The sequence below is a fragment of the Suncus etruscus genome, chromosome 10, assembly GCF_024139225.1.
Source record: "Suncus etruscus isolate mSunEtr1 chromosome 10, mSunEtr1.pri.cur, whole genome shotgun sequence".
In the NCBI taxonomy this organism is placed as follows: Eukaryota; Metazoa; Chordata; class Mammalia; order Eulipotyphla; family Soricidae; genus Suncus; species Suncus etruscus.
The window spans coordinates 92,987,924-93,010,783 of record NC_064857.1 but is presented as its reverse complement, the minus strand read 5'-3'; the positions used below and the strand labels follow the sequence as shown (position 1 = coordinate 93,010,783).

The 22,860-nt window shown below is 35.6% G+C and overlaps 1 protein-coding gene and 1 non-coding gene across 2 annotated transcripts in view; both read left to right on the top strand.

The window, feature by feature from the left end:
• FBN1 (fibrillin 1) overlaps positions 1-22,860 on the top strand; it is a 271,458-nt gene that overhangs the window by 152,869 nt on the left and 95,729 nt on the right. Inside the window, exons 11-17 of the mRNA XM_049782524.1 lie at positions 8,040-8,231; positions 8,816-8,956; positions 10,665-10,784; positions 13,769-13,894; positions 15,752-15,874; positions 19,051-19,173; positions 20,984-21,136. Of these exons, the coding sequence (XP_049638481.1) occupies positions 8,040-8,231; positions 8,816-8,956; positions 10,665-10,784; positions 13,769-13,894; positions 15,752-15,874; positions 19,051-19,173; positions 20,984-21,136 (978 nt within the window). The remainder of the gene's footprint in view (positions 1-8,039; positions 8,232-8,815; positions 8,957-10,664; positions 10,785-13,768; positions 13,895-15,751; positions 15,875-19,050; positions 19,174-20,983; positions 21,137-22,860) is intronic.
• LOC126021549 (U6 spliceosomal RNA) lies at positions 12,343-12,448 on the top strand. Its single transcript, XR_007500056.1, has one exon. It is a non-coding gene; the product is annotated as a U6 spliceosomal RNA (small nuclear RNA).

The window sequence follows — 22,860 nt, the reverse complement described above, 5'->3', positions numbered from 1 at the left end:
ATTGAAGTTTAACTAAAAATAATTGTGTAAAGGCAAACTCTGTTAGGTGGTATGGTGTGTGTGTGTGGGGGGGGGGGTGGATGGTGAAGGCCAGATATGGATGGAGAGACCTCGATACAGTGGTAGAAGGAAATAAGCACTATGGTGGAGAATCTGGTACTGAAATGTTGGATGCATAAAATCCATTCATTTATAGTAATTTAAAATTGTAAATCTCAGTGGCTAACATAAAATAATAATTTTTATATAATGTGTTGATAAATATATTTTATAATTATGATAACTATCATGATGTTGATGAATAAAATGGAGGGAAAGGTTGTTCAGAAAAGTTTCCCAGGATGAAGTTATTCAAACTCCAATGAACCAGATTATGCTATATCTTAAAAATAAAATGTCACTGCTTAATATTTGGAGTGAGATCCAATTTTAGTTTATATTTCAATTCTAGATTTTTATAGTAACTTGAGTTTCTAGTTAAGTGATTAAACTTCCCCTTAATTCAGTATGTGCATTTATAAATTCATTTCTTTTTTCCCACTTTTTCTTTATTTAAACAACTTTATTACATACATGATTGTGTTTGGGTTTCAGTCATGTAAAGAACACCACCCATCACCACTGCAACATTCCCATCACCAATGTCCCAAATCTCCCTCCTCCCCACCCAACCCCCGCCTGTATTCTAGACAGGCTTTCTATTTCCCTCATACATTCTCATTATTAGGATAGTTCAAAACGTAGTTATTTCTCTAACTAAACTCATCCCTCTTTGTGGTGAGCTTCATGAAGTGAGCTGTTACTTCCAGCTCTTTTCCTTTCATGTCTGAAAGTTGTTATTGCAAGAATTTCTTTCATTTTTCTTAAAACCCATAGATGAGTGAAACTATTCTGCATCTTTCTCTCTCTCTCTCTCTCTCTCTCTCTCTCTCTCTCTCTATCTCTCTCTCTCTGACTTATTTCACTCAGCATAATAGATTCCATGAACATCCATGTATAGGAAAATTTCATGAATCATCTCTCCTGACATAATATTCTTTTGTGTATATGAAATATATATATATATATTTCTTTAGCCATTTATCTGTTGAAGGATATCTTGGCTGTTTCCAGAGTTTTGCTATGATAAATAGTGCTGCAATGAATATAGGTGTAAGGAAGAGATTTTTATATTGTATTTTTGTGTTCCTAGGGTAAATTCCTAGGAGTGGTATAGTTGGGTCATATGGGAGCTCAATTTCCAGTTTTTGGAGGAATCTCCATATTGCTTTCCATAAAGGTTGAACTAGACGGCATTCTCACCAGCAGTGAATAAGAGTTCCTTTCTCTCCACATCCCCACCAACACTGCTTGTTCTCATTCTTTGTGATGTGTGCCAATCTCTGGGGTGCGAGGTGGTACCTCATAGTTGTTTTGATTTGCATCTCCCTGATGATTAGTGATGTGGAGCATTTTTTAATGTGTCTTTTGGCCATTTGTATTTCTTCTTTGTCAATGTGTCTGTCCATTTCTTCTCCCCATTTTTTGATGGGATTAGATGGTTTTTTTCTTCTATATTTCTGTCAGTGCCTTGTATATTTTGGAGATTAGCCCCTTATCTGATGGGTATAGGGAGAATAGTTTCTCCCACTCAGTGGGGGGCTCTTGTATCCGGGGCGCTATTTCTTTTGAGGTGCAGAAGCTTCTCATTTTAATATATTCCCATCTGTTAATCTCTGCTTTCACTTGCTTGGAGAGTGCAGTTTCCTCCTTGAAGATGTCTTTAGTCTCAATGTCATGGAGTGTTTTACCTACGTGTTGTTCTATATATCTTATGGTTTCAGGTCTGATATCAAGGTCTTTAATCCATTTGGATTTAACCTTCGTACATGATGATAGCTGGGGGACTAAGTTCAATTTTTTGCAAGTGGCTAGCCAGTTGTGCCAACACCACTTGTTAAAGAGGCTTTCTTTGCTCCTTTTACAATTTCTTGCTCCTTTGTCAAAAATTAGGTGATTGTATGTCTGGGGAACATTCTCTGAGTATTCAAGCCTATTCCACTGATCTGAGGGCCTGTCTTTATTCCAATACCATGCTGTTTTGATAACTATTGCTTTGTAGTACAGATTAAAGTTGGGGAAAGTAATTACTCCCATATTCTTTTTCCCAATGATTACTTTAGCTATTCTAGAGTGTTTATTGTTCCAAATGAATTTCAAAAGTGCCTGATCTACTTCTTTGAAGAATGTCATGGGTATCTTTAGAGGGATTACATTAAATCTGTACAATTCTTTGGGGAGTATGGACATTTTATTGATGTTAATCCTGCCAATCCATGAGCAGGGTATGTGCTTCCATTTCCGTGTGTCCTCTCTTATTTCTTGGAGCAGAGTTTTTATAGTTTTCTTTGTATAGGTCCTTCACATTTTTAGTCAAGTTGATTCCAAGATATTTGAGTTTGTGTGGCACTATTGTGAATGGGGTTGTTTCTTAATGTCCATTTCTTCCTTATTACTATTGGTGTATAGAAAGGCCATTGATTTTTGTGTGTTAATTTTGTAGCCTGCCACCTTGCTATATGAGTCTACTGTTTCTAGAAGCTTTTTGGTAGAGTCTTTAGGGTTTTCTAGGTAGAGTATCATGTCATCTGCAAACAGTGAGAGCTTGACTTCTTCCTTTCCTATCTGGATTCCCTTGATATCTTTTTCTTGCTTAATCGCTATAGCAAGTACTTCCAGTGCTATGTTGAATAGGATTGATGAGAGAGGACAGCCTTGTCTTGTGCCAGAATTTAGAGGAAAGGCTTTCAGTTTTTCTCCATTGAGGACAATATTTGCCTCAGGCTTGTGGTAGATGGCCTTAACTATATTGACACAGGTTCCTTTATTCCTATCTTGCTGAGAGTTTTGATCAATAATGGGTGTTGGACCTTATCAAATACTTTCCCTGTGTCTATTCATATGATCATGTAATTTCTATTTTTCTTGTTGTTGATGTTGTGTATTATGTTGATAGATTTACGGATGTTAAACCAGCCTTGCATTCCTGGGATGAAACCTACTTGATCATAGTAGATGATCTTCTTAATGAGGCATTGAATCCTATTTGCCAGGATTTTGTTGAGGATCTTTGCATCTGTATTCATCAGCGATATTGGTCTGTAATTTTCTTTTTTGGTAGCATCTCTGTCTGGTTTAGGTATCAAGGTGATGTTGGCTTCATAAAAGCTATTTGGAAGTGTTCCTGTTTTTTTCGATTTTATGAAAGGGTCTTGCCAGGATTGGTAGAAGTTCCTCTTGAAAGGTTTGAAAGAATTCATTAGTAAATCCATCTGGGCCTGGACTTTTGTTTTGGGGCAGACATTTGATTACTGTCTTAATTTCCTCAATAGTGATGCATGTGTTTAGATATGCTACATCCTCTTCATTCAACCGTGGAAGATTATAAGAGTCCAAAAATTTATCCATTTCTTCCAGGTTTTCATTTTTAGCGGCATAGAGTTTCTCAAAGTAGTTTCTGATTACCCTTTGGATCTCTACCATATTAGTAGTGATCTCTCCTTTTTCATTCCTAATACGAGTTATCAAGTTTCTCTCTCTCTTTTTTTGTTAGTTTTGGCAGTGGTCTATCAATCTTGTTTATTTTTTCAAAGAACCAACTTCTGCTGTCATTGATCTTTTAGATTGTTTTTCGGGTTTTCACTTCATTGATTTCTGCTCTCAGCTTTGTTATTTTCTTCTGTCTCCCTATTTTTGGGTCCTTTTGTTGAGTACTTTCTAATTCTATGAGCTGCGTCATTAAGCTATTCAGGTATGCCCCTTCTTCTTCCTGATGTGTGCTTGCAAATCTATCAATTTTCCTCTCAGTACCGCTTTTGCTGTGTCCCATAGATTCTGTGTCCCATAGATTCTGATAATTTGTGTCTCCATTGTCATTTGTTTCTAGGAAGGTTTTGATTTCCTCTTTGATTTTATCTCGGACCCACTGGTTATTCAGTATTAGGCTGTTTAACTTCCAGGTATTAAAGTTTTTCTTTTGTGTCCCTTTGTAGTTCACATATAATTTCAGGGCCTTGTGGTCAATGAAGGTAGCCTGCAAAATTTCTATTCTCTTGATATTATGGAGGCATGTTTTATGTGCTAGAATGTAGTCTATCCTGGAGAATGTCCCATGTACATTAGAGAAGAATGTGTATCCAGGCTTCTGGGGGCGGAGTTCCTGTATATATCTATTAGGCCTCTTTCTTCCACTTCTCTTTTCAGGTCTAGTATATTCTTGTTGGGTTTCAGTCTCGTGCCCGCCCTTGAATGAGCCTCTGGGAAAGCAAGTTTTCTGGAGCCTCTTTTCGGCCCACTCCCAAGAGATTCAAGCGACAGGACAGGAGACAGACACACCCACGCAGCACTCACAATTTCTCTAGGTCGGGCCCCACTGGGCAGGTGTAGTTTTGTAGATTTTCCCAGCCTCTATAAATTCATTTCTTTTGCTTAAAAGTACCCCCTAATTCAGTTTCTTATTCTTTACTTCCAATCATTGCCTGTTTTATGCCCTATTATATAATATTTTTCACTAAGACAGATGGTTTAGTTGCCAAGAGACTCACATTTTAAGTACCTATTAACTTAGAAATTGCAGAATTGACTTGGAATCCTTACTAGGTTGAGGCCTTGAACAGAGGGGAAAAGAAACAGAGTGTTTTTGGTGCCTGAATTGAAGTTTAGCAGAGGCTTGGTGCCCTTGTATGATTTGACAGAGAGCAATTTTCCTAGGTGTATCACTGAAAAAAAAAATCACTGCCCTGAGAGAAGCCCGGGACAATGCAGAAAGCTAGAGCATATAACTTGCATGTAGGCATATTTATTTATGTCCATATTCCAGTCCCAGTGCTATAGGGCTCTGGGCTTAAATTATGGAAAAATGGCGATATTGAAAGAAAGATTTTTAGATTGGTTTGCTTTTCACTGAAGAAATAATAAATAAATATAACATTATATCAGTTTCATTCTTAGAAGCATCATTAAAAGTTAACAGTATATACTGTGTTAAGTTTTCCAGTAAAATACCATTCTGTCGTTCACAGTACACAATTGACCCCTTCAGCCCAATTATTTTTTGTTCCCAATCTTTTGCTTTCTCTTTTGGTCTGAACTAAAAGAGAAAGCAAGTTGCTTTTATAAGAAAATTAGTATAATCCCTGTATTAAATAGAGATTGAAAGTTGGATATTTGTTGAACAGACTTATTCCCAGGTTGTCGATTCCAAATGTAAAATGGGCTTAAATTGAAGTATTTTAAGCTGAAGGAAGTGGGAAGGAGAATGGAGCCAATCTTTCACTTTTTGAGAGAGATTAAGATGAATTTAATGGCATACTTAAAGTAATTCACTCACTCAACAGAAATCCTGAGAAGCTATCCAACCACTTTTCTACAAATCCTAAAAGACTAAGAAAAAAGAAAGGGACAATCAGGGTTTGGAAGCAAAGTGAGTTCCTTTATTTTTTTTTTTTGATATCTTTAGTTAAGCACCTTGATTACAGACATGATTGTAGTTGGGTCTCAGTTGTATAAAGAACACCCGCCCCTTCACCAGTGCAACATTCCCATCACCAATGCCCCCATCTTCTCCCCACCCTACCTGTATTTGAGACAGGCATTCTACTTCTCTCGCAAAGTGAGTTCCTGAATATAATTTCCATTCAATTAAATCCAACATAGCTAATGAATCCCTCTTGAGTACTAAACTCAAAATGGAATATGGGACCTAGTCATGAATGAGATAATGACTTTTAAAGAGTGCAAAATTAGTGGTAGAAACGTAATGGAAATGAAATGATGGCCATCTATGTTCATGTGGTAATAATATAAGAAGAATATAAGAAGAATCAGTGTGGTTTGACTGGAGGGATTGTAACATTCCGACTCAGGGAAGCACAAATATTAAATCTTTTCCAAATAAAGCTAAGAATTATGGACTCTCTATGGGTTGAAATTCCAAGTAAATAATAATTGAAAGGTGGTAATTGAGTTCTCTTAAAAGATAAACTGCACCTGAGCTGAAAAATCATATGCCTCACATATGATTGTGAGGCAAATAATAAAAGGGTATATATGGTTTTAAGATTTATCTAGCCAAATGTAAATTGCCAAAATGTTTGCGTGAATAAGGTATCATTTTGTCTTAGAATTATTATTGATTTTAATTTATAAGGAAAAGAAAAATGTCATTCTCTTCTATTAGTAAGTATCTAAGTTGAATATCATTGTAACCGTGATAAAAAAATTATCAGCATCAAGGGAAGAGGAAAATTTATTTTAAAATTTATATTGGCTTACTTATAGAAGAGAATAATGACAAATTATTACTCTTATTAGAAAACATAAACATAGTTCTTCAAAAACCTGAATGGACATGTTTAAATGCACCTTTTTCTGGAAGCCCCGAAAAGAATTATGTCACGTCATCTAGATATAGTCTCATAAAGACTTGGCATTATGAGAAATAGAAATCATCCTTCATGTGTAATTATAGAAAAAAGTTAATTACATCAAGAGGTACAGGGAATTATTGTACCACATTAGCAACAGCCAGATATTCTGCCCTAGGCCTCCTCTGTCTTAATCATTTCGTCGTCATTTTAATAGTTGTTCCCCAGGGCTCAGTCATGGACTCCATTCTCTTTACTTTCCACACCTTTATTAGATGAGCTCATCCACACCTATGACTTTAAATACCCCTGTTTTCCCATTACCCCAAAATTTATGTCCAGTTCTGACCTCCTCTAGGCTTCAAGCTGTCTTCTTAAAATATATTTGACATCCCAAGTGGGGTGTTTGATTTCTCAAAATTCCTATATTCAAAGCAAAATTTGGTTTTAACCACCAAACCTAGTCCACATTAGTTTCCTCCTTTTCAATAAATGAGGAAAACACCTATCCAACTTTTCAACCAGAAAATTAGAGGTCATCATTTTATCTCCCACCACTAACATTTTCTAACTCCCAGAATCTTTATCTCAATTATCCTTCAGGGGCTGGATAATGTAAGTACAGCAGGTAAGGCATTTCCCTTGCACATGGCTGACCTGAATTCAAAATCCGATAAGTACCTCATATGATCCCCTGAGCACTGTCCGGAGTGATCCCTGAACATAGTGCAAAAGGTGGCCTAAAAATAATAAAATAAAATAAAATAATAAAATAGGGAATGAAGTGGTGGTGCAAGTGGTAGGGTGTTCACCTTGCATGTGCTGAACTAGGACGGATCACGGTTCGATCCCCCAGCATCCCATATGGTCCCCAAGCCAGGAGCGATTTCTGAGAGCATAGCCAGGAGTAACTCCTGTGTGTCACTGGGTGTGGCCCAAAAATAAAAATAAATAAATAAAATATGCCTCTGATTTGTCCAATCTATCCAATTCCATCACTTTCTCCCTTGTTCAACCATCAGTATCTTACCTTTGGTCTTCAGCAGTTAGTTTGGCATCACTCTAGAGCATTTTCCATAGTTGCCAACCATGATGTTTAGAACATGTTCTAAACATGTTCATATGATTATATCCAGTCACTGGAGACCTCCAATGTCTTCTTGTTGCACAGTTTTATAGTGAAACCCAACCTCTTTACTGTGCACTTAAAAGCCCTAAAGTCTATCTATGAATGAAACTGGAAAGAGGCATTTTGTTCTTACTTGAGGTGAGTTATGATAGAAGTAAAGACTTCCTAGGTTGGGAAAGGGGTATGTGATAGGCAGGAGGTTTTCTTATGAGTTGAGGATTTTTTTGTTTTGTTTTGTCCTTTCAAGAATTGAGCCCAGGGGTTCATACATGCAAGGCAAATGAACTGAACCCCAGCTCTTGTTTTTCAAGTTTTGAGTTTTGGGGTTTTGAGTGATCTCTTGGGTATAGTTCATGTTATAGACATTAGAAATATAAATGTAGTCACTTGGCTATTTTTTTTCTCCAATTGGCCTGTATGGTTTAAGGATTAATTTTATTTAAAGATCTCATTAAAATGGAAGAGTAAGTTAAGTACTCTTACATGTGTTATGCTATTTTTTTTAGAGGATTTCAACAGGCTGTGCTCTGTCCCTCTGGTAACTCCTGAGAGACCAGGATATCCTCCTGGACCACCACTTGGCCCCCTCCCACCAGTTCACCCTGTTCCTCCTGGCTTTCCTCCTGGACCTCATGTTCCGGGACCTCGTCCACCAGTGGATGTGTATCCATCTCGGGGACCACCACGTAAGACTTCAAGTTATCTTTTCTCTTGCACTCATCAGGTTAGCTTGCTGTTGTTTATGGTACTTCAGTAACTGTTTGCCACTTCTTTGATGAAAAGGTTAGTTTATAAATTGCAATAGACAGGTTTCTCCATGTGCCTATTGAAAACAGAGAAATGAGATGTTGCTATTCTTGAGAAATGAAGGTATGCCTCCCCTCACTTTTTGAATGAACCTCAGCTAACTCTTAAAGAGTGTAGGAAGAGATTGACGGTTGAATTCACAGAGTAGGTACTGCAGTTATACTCTGGATTCTATGTCATGCAAAATAGTTATGCCAGAAGTTTATTACCAATAATTCACTGCCTTGGTTATTTCCCCAATTGGAGGCTTAACAGTGAGACAGAGAAAGGTGGAGAAAAGCAGGTAGAGAAATAGACAGAAGCTGAGTTGAAGGGTACCAGGCCTGTGTGATTTCTATACACAAGAACAGAAAAATTCTCTATTGGTTCCAGGTGACCTTGTTGAAGAGTATTCTTCCTTTATCTTTCAGTCTATTGTCCATTGTTGTCAGTTGAAAGTTTAAAATAATCTTAACGACGTTTACTATTTCTTTAGAGGTGCTGCCTGTCAATGTCACTGATTACTGCCAGTTATTTCGCTATCTCTGTCAAAATGGACACTGCATCCCAACTCCTGGGAGCTACCGATGTGAGTGTAACCAAGGATTCCAGCTGGACCTCCGTGGAGAATGCATTGGTATGTGAGAGATGGTGAGACTGGTACCATTAAGTAACATATTGTGACTACATCGGATTTTCTCAAACTCAGTGGCTTAAAAGAACTCAAATTTATTATCATGGTTGTAAAGGCTTGATAGAAGCCCAACATAAGGCCTCACTGGACCAAAATCAAGGTATCAGAAGATCTGTGTTCCTCTAGGGAGCTTTCAAGGAGAACCCATATTTTTGTTTATTCAGATTCTAAAGTTTTTACATTTTTATATCCTTCCTTTATATCCAAAGATTACATTATAAAATTTCTTCCAATTTCCTTTTTCATTTTTAAGCAGATGATTCTTTCATTTGATCCACTTGAATGATCTATAAACTCTCCTTCATTTCAAAGTCCTTAGCAACCTCAATTTCATGTGCAACTTTAATTCCCCTTATTACAGCCACACATTCTGGGGAGTAAGGCACAGACATATTTTGGAGGGGGGATAGAGATAGAAAACATTATTTCCCTTTCTACCATGACTTGAATGCTTATTGTCAGTTACATTCAAGCTCTTTCTGGTAGTTCCAATTGAATCAACTTTAGAAATAACCTCACTTTTAAAATAAAAAATATCCTTCAAAGTGTACAATTTTATACATAATACTAATTTAAAATTATTAAATATTTTATAGTTCAGTATAGTTAAAGTAACTACTTTAGTTATTTAGTAAATAAACATTTACTAGTAACATATACCTATATAATATTTTACTAGTAAGTATATATTTATTAGTAAATATATATTTATATTAAAATATATTTAGATAGTTAAACATAGTTTCACTTTCTAGATGGGGGAGAAGCTAAGTGGTTGACAAGGCATATAAGTTAGTGAAGATAGGACGTGTAGCATGAGAGAAATCAATTTACAAAATGGTCTAGTACCCAATTATGATCTAAATGAAAAATTATAAATGCCTTTCTTTAGCTCTGTTGTGATTCTGATGCAATTACAGATCATGTGGACAGAAGTAGTTATTTTTCTCATGCTGTATAGCTTTCTGGTGCTAGGAAAGAGCCCTCTTTTGAAAAAACTGATCTGCTCAGGGATGAAGCCTGTGGACTCAAACCTGTCCTTCCTTCAGAAGCAAAGAGACTTGGACAAGAGGGTTATTATTGATAAATCTTTGTTTCCTCATGTTGTCAAACAGGATAAGATAAGCTAGTTAACCTCTAAAGGATAATTTAAAGCTGGAGGCAATTTTCTCAGGTGGGGTGAAGAGGGGAGAGTGAAAGTTAACTTGAAGAAAGGTGAGAATGATCAGGACAACAATAATTGCTTCTAGTCTGGCACTAAAGATTTGAGTTGAATGCTAAGGGAAAAGGCTCATATAATTAGCCATTTTAGAAAATTTATAAAGATTTTAATATCTTCAGAAGCCATATCAAATGTATCAGTTTGATTCTCTTGGGCCATCCTCAAGGAGGGAAAAGTGTTTACTAGCAAGGGAATATTGAGTCGGCATTATCCTCAGAAAACTAAGAGAATGATAATGTCTTTTAGATGCTCACCTTAACCACTCTTCAGAGATTGATGATACAATATATTAAAATGGAAAGAAAGATTTCATTATTTGTTTCTTAAAATGAAAGTTTATTTAATGAAAAGAAAATAACCTGTAACATGGTCTTAGAGTTGGAAGATCTTAGTATCTAGTTTCTTCCTAAAATTGTCTGGGTTTCTTAGATGTTGATGAATGTGAGAGAAACCCCTGTGCTGGTGGAGACTGTGTCAACACTCCGGGTTCCTACATCTGCCAGTGCCGAAGTGGATACCAGAGCACCCTCACCCGCACAGAGTGCCGAGGTAGGACCCACATTTGACATACGTGATATGTTCATGGCATCAGGGAAATCTGCTTCAAAGACATTCACTGGGGTTTAAGTGACCCTACAGGAAAGACAGATATAGTCCTATAGTCCTGGTAGTTTTGGACTTATTTCTCTGTATTGCCTCTCAGGATAGTGACAGATAGTATCTCTTAGTTATTCAAACTATTTTAAAGATGTTTTAGGATGTGGGGATATCTGATAGTCAAGACATTTTTGTAATTGTTTCATTACTAGTGTTCATTAATTTTTATTCTAAGGGCAAGAGATTCATGTTATTTTTTTGTTGGCACAAACCCAACAAGTGAAATAGCATGCAAGTCACTTATAATGAAAATGGTCTCACGGATAAGGTCTCAGGGTTAAATTATTTATTAGTGAAGCCAGGAGTAGTACCACTTGGAAATTAATAGAACCCTCAGCACAAAAATTCTCCTTTTAATTAAGGCATTTGTCTTGCATGTGGTGACCCCAGCTGAACAACCGGCATCACACAATACAAAACCCAGATACCCCTAAGCCCTACTGAGTGCCCCAAATCAAAATTATCCTTTATGTTTGTTTATTAAATTAAATATCATGCATACTACTATGCTATTTGTTGAACAACTTACAACCAAAAATGCCCTTTTCAACAATGAAACAGATACACTCAAATATTTGTCTCTATCTCTAAAAATTGTCACAGAAACCAGATAAAAGAGGCCAAACTATTAAAATTAAATACTAGGAAGAGTAATATAAGTGCCACTTTAACATTTGTTAGCCATTAATGAGAATATCTTTATGAGTTGAGGATAGTTTTAAAAGTTTTTATTTATCAGTGGGTAGTTTCAAACAATTTGAAATGGGTTCTTAGGGATTTCTTGTAATTAGTGTGTTTTTGGTACACTGCTTATAAAAGACAATGCTGAACATGAAGAAACTAGAGCAGAATATTTTAACCTCTTACTACTTCTATTATTGTTCTATTATAGAATTACAGATTTAGAGAATTAAAAATATCGATAACTTGAATAACTGAGATAAAACCTCTTTAATATTATAACTATCACGATAATAATTAGCAGGTCTAGACATTGTATTTGGGCATATTGCTCTGTGAAAGAAAAATAGACTAAAACTAGAAGACTAGATTATTGAATAATCAAATGAAAACTTTATTAAGAATACCAAACTGGAGCAATGTTGATTCGTTTTCTTGTCAACAAGTTGAAAATTTATTGTAGACCAAGAATTACCTCAAAACCCCAAGTGGTTTTCTTTAAGAGCTAAGCTAACCAAAAATATAAAAAAATGATAGCATGCCTACATTCAACAGTTGTCACACTGGCAAGAATGATGTAAATATAACTGAGAACACAGGATCTGAATAATAGAAATAATAGAAAGGGGCAGAATAAACAAAAATAAAAATGGACGAGGATTTGGATGCTGAGCCTTTCATTGATAGTATCATTCAGTGCAAAGCCATTGGCTTTCTGAAATTAGTCAGAAGACACTTAACTCTCTATTCTGTTAATTTTTGGGGGGATGTGCTCGCTTCGACAGCACATATACTAAAATTGGAACGATACAGAGAGATTAGCATGGCCCCTGCACAAGGATGACATGTAAATTCGTGAAGCGTTCCATATTTAAAAATATTATTTGGGGGAACCAAAGAATTATAGACTCTTTTTAAAAGAGCATGCTAAAAATATGTGACTTTTTCTGCTTTTTTGGAGCACAGGAAAAGTTAGGTTTTAGCAAGAATTAAGAAATAAATAGATGAGGGAGAAAAGCATCATGGATTGTTGGCAAGAAGATCAGATGAAAGAAAGGCCAGACTGCCTCAGCTAGTCAGTGTCTTGGGTCTGCCCAGAAAGTGCATTGGAAGGTCAACCCACAAACACCATGTATCAGTAAGGTAGACAGGCAGAAGATCTCACACACCCTGAAATTTTTTAATTTTTGGACATTCGAGCATGTTGAATGACTTCCGACTAGGAACACTGCATCAATGGGTTTCTCCTTCACAACACTGCACAGGCCGCTGGTGTTCATCAAGTGGAGAACAGCACGGGAGAGTGGATACTGTGTAGTCTAGGAAGTCTGTGCTACTCTTCTTGGGGGTGTTCATTCAGGTGTGTAGCCTAGAAATGGAGAGGTGCAGTGAATGCAGGGGACCATGCAGTTCATTTTGTATCAATCTTTTATGGAGAGATCAAAGTTTTCTTGAGTTATTTTTAGTAACTAAAGAAAACTGAACCGTTGTTTTCTTTGGCATAAAATGAAACAGTGAAAAAAAATGAGGGGAGGGAATTCTGCCTTCAAGTTACCAATATTTATTTGGTAGGTAGAATACTCATAAAGTCATAAAAGAGACTAAGAATGTGTGAACAATACAACTGGACCAGAACTGCTGTAAGGAAAACCAACCTTTCAAAGTCATGATATTAGTAGGTCTCAGATAGAATAGAATTAATATTGTTATTAAAATAATAATAAAAGTATTATATCATAAAAATTTTATATTATAATTATAATATATACTTTTTCTGATGTTTTCTTGTGATTTAGCTATAAGATTTGTCTTTTTTTTTACCATTTGTTTAAGGGTATTAATGAACACTCAATAAATATCTATCTATATCTTTAGCTATATTCCAACTTATTATTAAAGTATCCAAGAAATAATGAAGGAAAAATTACTTAGTTTATAGAATTGAGATTTTTCAGGAATCCTATTAGAAATTAAGGTTACAGCAAATACTTTTATAATGACATTTTCTCTTTATCTATGTGTTTGAAACTTCAATTAGTAATACTAGATAACATGTTATGTGATACCAAGTTGATGATGAAGAATATTAGTTGGAAATTAAAAACAAGACTGCTTGGGAGATTAAGGGAAGGGGAAATAAAACCTTTGAAAATACTTAAGTAAAACAACTTCTTTTATCTTAACTTTGATTTCAGACATTGACGAATGTTTACAGAATGGCCGTATCTGCAACAACGGACGTTGTGTCAACACGGATGGCAGTTTCCACTGTGTCTGTAATGCAGGCTTTCATGTGACTGTAGATGGCAAGAACTGTGAAGGTAGGAGCAGCATAATAACAAAAGTAGATGCTCCTCCTCTTCCATCTCACTTTTAGGATAATAAAAAAAAGGTATATTAATAAAGGTCAAAATATCAAACTGCTATCCAGAAAGAAAAACTAATTTTCTAAAATATCATTTTCTGGGGTCTTGAGAAAGAGTGCATTGGGTTGGGCACTTATTTAACCCAGAGTAAGTCTTGAGTACTGCCAATTGTGACCCAGATACTGTAAGTAAATAAGTACATAAGAATAGAAAAGAACTTGCCCTTTCTGGATTCCTAATATTGATGACATTTTTGTAGCACAAGTCATTAGTTTCTAATTTTATATACTCAGTATTTGAATAATGCATTTTAAAGAGTACACATGAAGTCCATGCATTAGTTAGTCATTTATGGTCCTTTTGTTTAAGTGCCTGTCTAATAATATTTGACTATTATTGATGAGTTTTTATCTCTTAGGCTCAGCAAAAATTAAAGAATGCTCCTATCATCTTTCCCAATGTTTTGGGGGAATGATTCCAAGAATCTATTCATACATTAAAAGAATTTCAAAAATTGTTCTTAGAAACATTTTTTGGCAGAATATCTCAGTGATACAATAAAAGACAATGCCAACATTCTTATTTGGAAAGGATCCTGTTTTTTTAAAAAAGAAAATTCATGTTACTTTAGTCTGACTAAAGCCTATAAATGAAAACACAGTATGTGGAGAAGACCAAGTACCTCCCCAGAGAAAAGAAACATAATATAAAGTACAAGTGAATTTAAAGAAATAATCCAACAATGAAGAAATCCTAAATGCTCATTGACATGGTTCTAGTCTGTACTTTCGTTTTGCATTTAAAAATCATGTTTTTCTTCACCTATTTAAAATTACTTCAGGCTGTAAGCTCTCCTCTGAGCTCCAAGTTTTGGAACCATCCTTAAGTAATCTAAATACATTACAAATTTTGTGCCTTTAGTTTAGTTTTGCTCTGTTTTGGTTTTGAGTCATACCAACAGTGCTTGGGGGTAGTTCCCTGTGGTGCTGGTGGGAACCATGAAGTGCTGATGATGAAATTTGGGTCTCCCATATGCAAAGAATATGCTTAAGTCCATTAGACCATCTTCCTTGCCATCCTTTTTAGATTTTATTTTATTTTAGTTTTTAGTATGGATTTGTGAAATAAATGTATTCCTTGTCCTTTTGTGACATTTTCCAGTTTTGTAACCGAACTAACTCTGAAGTAACTGAAGTTTGTTAACTTATCAGTTTTGTAACACTGAGGTGTCTTGGTAGCAACCTAACCAAATTTATAAAATATATAAATTTTAGGGGACAGAGCAATGGCATAAGCAGTAAGGTGTCTGCCTTGCCTGGACTAGCCTAGAACTAACTACAGTTTGATCCCCTGGCATCCCATATGGTCCCCCAAGCCAGGAGCGATTTCTGAGCACATAGCCAGGAGTAATTCCTGAGCATCACTGGGTGTGGACCCCCAAAATAAATAAATAAATAAATTTAAAATATATTAATTTTATATGTACATAATCTATAACATACATATGAATATATTGATGTTGGTGCAAACACAGATACTTAGGTTTTACATTAACTCATGGATAATATGCATATGTGCATGTATTTCATAAAATAAATTTTGTCCTATAATTTGCACCTACTTACCAAAACCTGAGAACTTCAAATAAATATTTCCTATTTCTTTATCTTCTGTGTAGACTATAACTTGGATAGAAGTTAATCTTATAACAATAAATAAAGGAAGTAATGTGAAGAAACAGATCATTTTCATACAAGTTGATTTCCTTTGAAAATATTCTTCTCTCAGAAAGTGTATCTTTCGTTTACGCAGATATGGATGAATGCAGCATAAGGAATATGTGCCTGAATGGAATGTGCATCAATGAAGATGGAAGCTTTAAATGTATTTGCAAACCTGGATTCCAGCTGGCATCAGATGGGCGTTATTGCAAAGGTCTGTGCTATAAAACTCTATATCAGGGGTCCTCAAACTTTTTAAACAGGGGGCCAGTTCACTGTCCCTCAGACCATTGGAGAGTCTGACTATAGTAAAAACAAAAATTATGAATGAATTCTTATGCACACTGCATATATCTTATCTTAAACAAAACAGATACAAATACAATATGTAGCCTGTGGGCCATAGTTTGAGGACCACTGCTCTATATAATGTTCTTCATCTGTTTTTTTTTAATTTTTCTCTCAACATTGTCTAGTAGTACCATCTTTTTTATTTGTTCTCCCTACTGAAAATACCCTATGTTCTGGTTAAGGAAACCTGGCTGGAACTCTAGCTACCCAAACACTTAAATAGTATTTGGGGTCTTCTCAAGAAGCTTGAAGGCTATACAAGAAATGAATGAGAAGTTAAACCATTAGTTGATCTACCAACATCTTTTAGTCTTGAGTTTTGCGTCTTTCTTGTAAACCTTAGCAGTTAGGTTTCTTGGTGATTGCTATTGATCACTTTATGCATCTTCTGGCAAATAAAATATAGTAAACTTTTACTTTAAATAATTTTTTCTTCATAATATCCAGAATTCTTAAGAAACAAAGTCATTCATAGACTATGTATTTATTTATACTTGAACCAGGCTACCTAAGCAAAAAAAAAAAAAAAGCAGTAGAACTAAGCAGAAGTAATCCATACTTGCTAACTTTTGAAATAATATCACTGCTTTAAGGACTGAAGTGACAATTAAGATATTATGAGTTTGTTTTTTGAAAATTGCTCATTAGGGATAAATTTTTGCTGAATGTTCCTTAACTGATATAGTCAGAGCAGAATGATTATTGTGCGTGGGTACATTTTGACATCACCTTAACATAAGGCCCTATCTCTTTGCCAAATCTGTCCATCAAGGGCACTCAGAGAAGAGACACCATATGATTTTATTCTATTGTCTCAATGTTCAATTATTCTATATTTCTGATTCTGGAACTATGAACAGAAGGCTTTGAGAGAAGCATTTTAGCATTTATTGAACTTGGTTTGAATATGATATTCTTTGAAAAGTCTAGTTCTAACTCGGATCTTGGACCTCATCGATGAAACTAAGTTTTGTAACCATTTGCAATAGTGAACTAATATCCTATCAAAAACTAAATTGTTTCATTCATTGGAAAGTACATGATGATTTGTAAGGTTTAATTTAGCTAGCATTCTTGCTTAAGAACCAGAGCTAGAGGCCAGAGTGATAGCACAGCAGTAGAATATTTGCAATAATCGCCTTGCATGCGATGAACCTGGGTTCGATCCCCGGCATCCTATATGATCCCCCAAATCAGGAGCAGTTTCTAAACACATAGCTGGGAGCAAGCCCTGAGTACCACCGGGTGTGGCCCAAAATCTAAAATAGGGGGGAAAAAAAGAATTAGAGCTAGAGAGATGAAAAAAAAAAAAAGAGGAGCTAGAGAGAAAGCATTTCTCATTCTTGTCTTTTTTTTTTCTGTATATAGAGAACATGGAACACATATACTCTAATGAGATTTAGGGGAAAATAAAGAAAACACCTTGCATGCTGAATATCTTTCTTGTCCATGATTTCTTTTGACATAGTGGAAAAATTGTTCTAGTGTTGAGCATGTAATTCTGAGCCACCACGCTGTGTTCGAAACTAGATAGGCAAATCTACCAATCTCTAACAATTAGAAAACAGGGTACAGATTGTGGTTTACCAGTTGATTCTCTGAGAAATAAATATGCTTACTGTGAGTGGTGTGTTCTGTCCCAATAAAAAGATTTTGTATTTATTTTCAAAAAGTGATTACCATTATTTCACTGAAGATCTCAACATGAATACATAGTTGATCAAAATAGCTAAATGTAACTGATGTTTTAAAGTACAATATGTACATGGGATTTTGAACTCTTTTTTTTGTTTTTGGTTTTGGTTTTGTTTTGGGGCCACACCTGGTGATGCTCAGGGATTACTCCTGGCTCAGAAATCTCTGTGCTCAGAAATCGCTCCTGGCTTGGGGGACCATATGGGATGCTGGGGGATCTAACCGCTGTTGGTCCTAGGTCAGCCACATGCAAGGCAAATGCCTTACCATGCACCACCACTCCGGCTCCAGATTTTGAACTCTCTGGATATATTTTGTGTCATATAACTTAAGGTTAGAAAAATGCCAAGATATTTTAGTTTGAATTTTCTAGTTCAGAGAAATCCTTTTATGCACTATTTTATTAATGAAAGTGTTAAAAAAATAACAGTAGCTAACTTCTAAGTGATACATCTTTTTCAATATATTTTGGGTAATATTTTTATGTTCCCTCTAAGGGGGATAATCTCTATAATTATTATTAGTATGAGTTCAATAAAGTCTTTTACAAGACATCCCAAAGTAAGCTCACATGACACTAAAAATATTTTAATATTTAAGAAAGACTTCTCATAACTGGGTTCCAATTACTTACAGTGCTGTTGTTGGCCAGAAATGGTCATCAAGACCATATATATTAATTTTCTGTCTCTCCAGAAATGTAGCATAGAAGCACTTTGTTGTATGACAATTATTCCAAGAGTGAAACAAGGCAGACCAACAGTAGCCTGAAAGCTGGTTGCCAAAAGAAAGAGCTCTGGTGCAGATCAAAGATGCTTCATCCAGTTAGTTCTCTGCAGTTCCTGGAAGAACTATTATGTGGAACATTTTAAAAGACCCTTTGTCTTCGCGACTTCATGTCCTTTCTCTATTTTGTTTTGGCCTTTGTCATTCCGTTTTGGATTGAAAATTACTTAGGAAAATATTAATAAAATTCTATAATTTCAATCTAAGTAATAATTTTCTCAGAATACAAAATTCAGGTAGATTTTTGTTATTTTCTCAAAGGACATGATAATGAGTCATAACAGGTGCCATCTCTGAGTCATAAAAAAATGGTAAATGTGTTAGGGATTTAGGTAAAAGTCACTCAGGAGGGCCAGAGTACAGTGGATAAGGTGCTGGCTTTGCACATGTCCAAAGTGGTTTCAATCACTGCTATCCCAATGTGGCCCCTCAAGCATGGCCAAGAGTGATACCAAGTGCAGAATCAGGAGAAATCCCTGATGCGGGCCCTCAAAAGTAAAGGCACAATTTATTTTAAAGTCACTTAATACTTAATAAGTATTTCTCTCTCCCCTCCAGATATCAATGAGTGTGAAACACCTGGAATTTGCATGAATGGGCGATGTGTCAACACTGAAGGCTCCTATAGATGCGAGTGCTTCCCTGGATTGGCTGTGGGCCTGGATGGACGTGTGTGTGTCGGTAAGATTAACCATACTAGATAAAGACCAATCCCTGACAAACAATAAAACAATAAAAGACATGGGCTTCCTAAAGTGGTAGCTATAATATCAATATTTGCTGACCACCAAACCAACAGCATTCATTCTCTTATAGAAATTGGATCCTAATTCAAGCTATGGAATGACATGCTGAGATCCATGAAAACCAAAGAGCTCCCACTTTTCCCTTCCACTTTTCTTTCCTAATCAGATAGCAGACCTCAGTTTTCTCCAACTCTCCTTTGATAATAATGACTTTTTAAAATTGGCCCGTAGATGCTCATTACATTTTCAAAGAGAATTAAACATTCAAAGGGAAGTAGAGACATGGTTACTAAAGAAACCAAATGGTGACCAAATGATGATTCTTTTTTGTGTGGTTTTATGAAAAGTTGAGGTTTTGTAAGATGCCCTTCAACAGATGAATGGCTAAAGAAACTGTGGTACATATACACAATGGAATATTATGGAGCCATCAAGAAAAATGAAGTCATGACATTTTCCTATACATGGATGTACCTGGAATCTATTATGCTGAGTGAAATAAGTCAGAGGGAGAGAGAGACACACACACAGAATAGTCTCACTTATCTATTGGTGTTAAAAAAAATAAGAGACAGTATTGTAATAATGCCCAGAGACAATAGAGATGAGGGCTGGAAGGACTGGCTCACGATATGAAACTCAACATAAAGAGTGGTGAGTGCAGTTAGAGAAATAACTATTCTAACAACGATCATGACAATGTTTAAATGAGAGAAGTAGAATGCCTATCTCGAATGCAGGCAGGGGGTCGGAAAGGAGGGAGATAGGGGCCATTGGTGTTGAGAATGTTGCATTGGTGAAGGGGGTGTTCTTTTTATGACTCAAACCCAACTACAATCATGTTTGTAATCATGGTGTTTAAATAAAGATATTATTTGGGGCCGGAGAGATAGCATGGAGGTAAGGCGTTTGCCTTTCATGCAGGAGGTCATCGGTTCGAATCCCGGCGCCCCATATGGTCCCCTGTGCCTGCCAGGAGCAATTTCTGAGCCTGGAGCCAGGAATAACCCCTGAGCACTGCCAGGTGTGACCCAAAAACCAAAAAAAAAAAAAAAAGATATTATTTAAAAAATAAAATAAAACCTTCAAAAAAAGAAAAGTTGAGGCTTTTTTTAACAAGACAAATTTTATGCTAATTATTTTAAGAAAGGTAATTAGTAACTGCTCTTAATTTGGAAAGGGTACAGTAGACTTGATAGAATCCCCTCTTGGTAGAGAAAACAGTGCTTTACTAACTCACATTTATTGGTTTATATAATGAGCCTTTTACTTTTTTAAAGCACATCTACTTCAGGCATTCAATAATTGCATGTTTATTTTGAGGTAGGCCACATTTCTAATAAAGATCTTATTTATCAAAGTGTGAGAGTCAACAGCCATCCATCATTTGGTCAGCATTTATTAAGTGCCTGCTCTACGTAGGCCTGAGGAAGACAAAAATGAATGAGCCACAACCCCTACAACTTAAGGATTTCACAGTTGGCCATTGTTGTTCCCAGAAAATTGAGAATCTGGACATTGGTTTTAATACTTGGAAGTGAATATGGCTGGCTTTGTTTGATTTTGTTTCTTCTTTTTCTGTTAAGCATCTTTTATTTTTTTAATTACCTTATTTAAACACTGTGGCATTCTCCACAAATTAGAACAGAAAGATGGTGTGCAGAAAGCCAGCTTCAGCTGTGACCTGGGGCTTTCTCTTCTGTTTAAAGTGATAGTGTGATGACAGAATTTTCTTCCTTTTTTAGACACACATATGCGAAGCACATGCTACGGTGGATACAAGAGAGGCCAGTGTGTGAAACCTTTGTTTGGTGCTGTGACTAAATCTGAATGCTGTTGTGCCAGCACTGAATATGCTTTTGGGGAACCTTGCCAGCCATGTCCTGCACAGAATTCAGGTATATGGTGTCATGGGGAAGGGCTCATACTATCAGCCTTCTGCTGCCATCTATGATCTTTGTACTTAGAGAAGTCACAGGGAAAGGTGGCATATGTTCTCTAGGTACATCATGCTTTCTGGGGTCATGGCCAGGGTCCAGGAGGGTCTGGTTATACATAACCAGACAATACAAATAATCATTTATAACTTTCATATTAGTTCTTCCACATCCATTATGTTCCTATTCTTTAGAATACTTATAATTTGTTTGCATATTGTAACATTTATGAAAGAACACATTTTAAGTAGTGTAAAGGAAACCCTGTCAGATGACCTAAATATTTACCTTTTTTTTTCCCAAAAGGCATTCTGTGAATTGTATTCACATCCCTTGTGTTGATTTAGGTATGCTTTTCCTAAATTATTTTATTCAACCTTAGGGAAAGGTTTTGTTTTTGTTTTTGTTTTTTCAATTTCAAGTGACATGGCATAGTGAAAAGAAAACTGAGAATCCGGCTTTCCGGCAAAGCAGACAAATTACTTAATTTGGAGGCTTTAATTCTTGGTAGCTTTTGTTTATTTAGGAATCTTTCTCACCTACTTCCATAAAGCTTTGAGATGGTTTATATTTGTGAACATTAGGTACATTAATTATAAGATGGAATAATATGGAAAAGGGATCCTTAATTTTGTCTTTTGCAAAGTGAATTGGCTTAGGTAATTCAGAAGGTTTCTTCCGTTGTAATTATCTCTATTTATAATACAAAAATAATTTATTGAAATTAAAGCAATGGACTGTCAACATCTGAACATAATTTTAAAGCAGTGTGGCAGTTGAATTTTAATGTGCTAAAATAGAGTTAGACCCAATATTAAAAATATGTGCTCTTTTGGTTAGTTATACATCTAAAACTATATAGTTTTTAGGTCCAGATATAACTAATTAAAGATTATCTCACAAATTGTAAACATCTGTAATTTTGAAAACAATAGCATTTTAAACTTTTATAATTAGAAATTAAACTATTCTGAGAAGTTAGCAAAAGTTAAATAAAAGACTATAGGAGAAAGGGAAACAAGTTAAAGAGAGAAAGCTCATTTAAACTAATTATGTCACTCAGTATGTAATATACAAATGGCTATTTTATATATTATTACCAGTCAATATATTTACCTTACTTCAACTGAATAATATACAAATATAATTTTAACTGAAAAATGTACTTTTATTTAATTCTATAGTTGATTATTATTACTTTCATCATTTGTATGCTCATTTAATTTCTCCAAGTTCCTTTCTTACAAGTACTTGAACTTTCATACAAAACACTCATATTTACAAAATAGATGAGTCTCATAAAAACCAGTGCTAAAGAGGGTACACGATTTATTTATATATTAATGAGGCAAAGAGCCAAAACTTAGAATTATTCCAAGGATCTTTAGAAAAGAATTCCCTATTTTTGTATGTAATTATCAATCAAGTGCATTTCTGAAGAATGCATATCGTGGGGCTGGAAAGATAGCACAGCATTAGGGTGTTTGCCTTGCACGTGGCCGATCCAGGACAGAAGGTGGTTTGAATCCCTGTGTCCCACATGGTCCCCCAAGCCAGGAGCAATTTCTGAGAGCATAGCCAGTAGTAACCCCCTGAGTGTCAACGGATGTGGCCCCAAAACAAAACAAAACAACAACAACAAAAGAATGCATACAACAGAAAAGGAAGTGAGCTTATAAAACGAT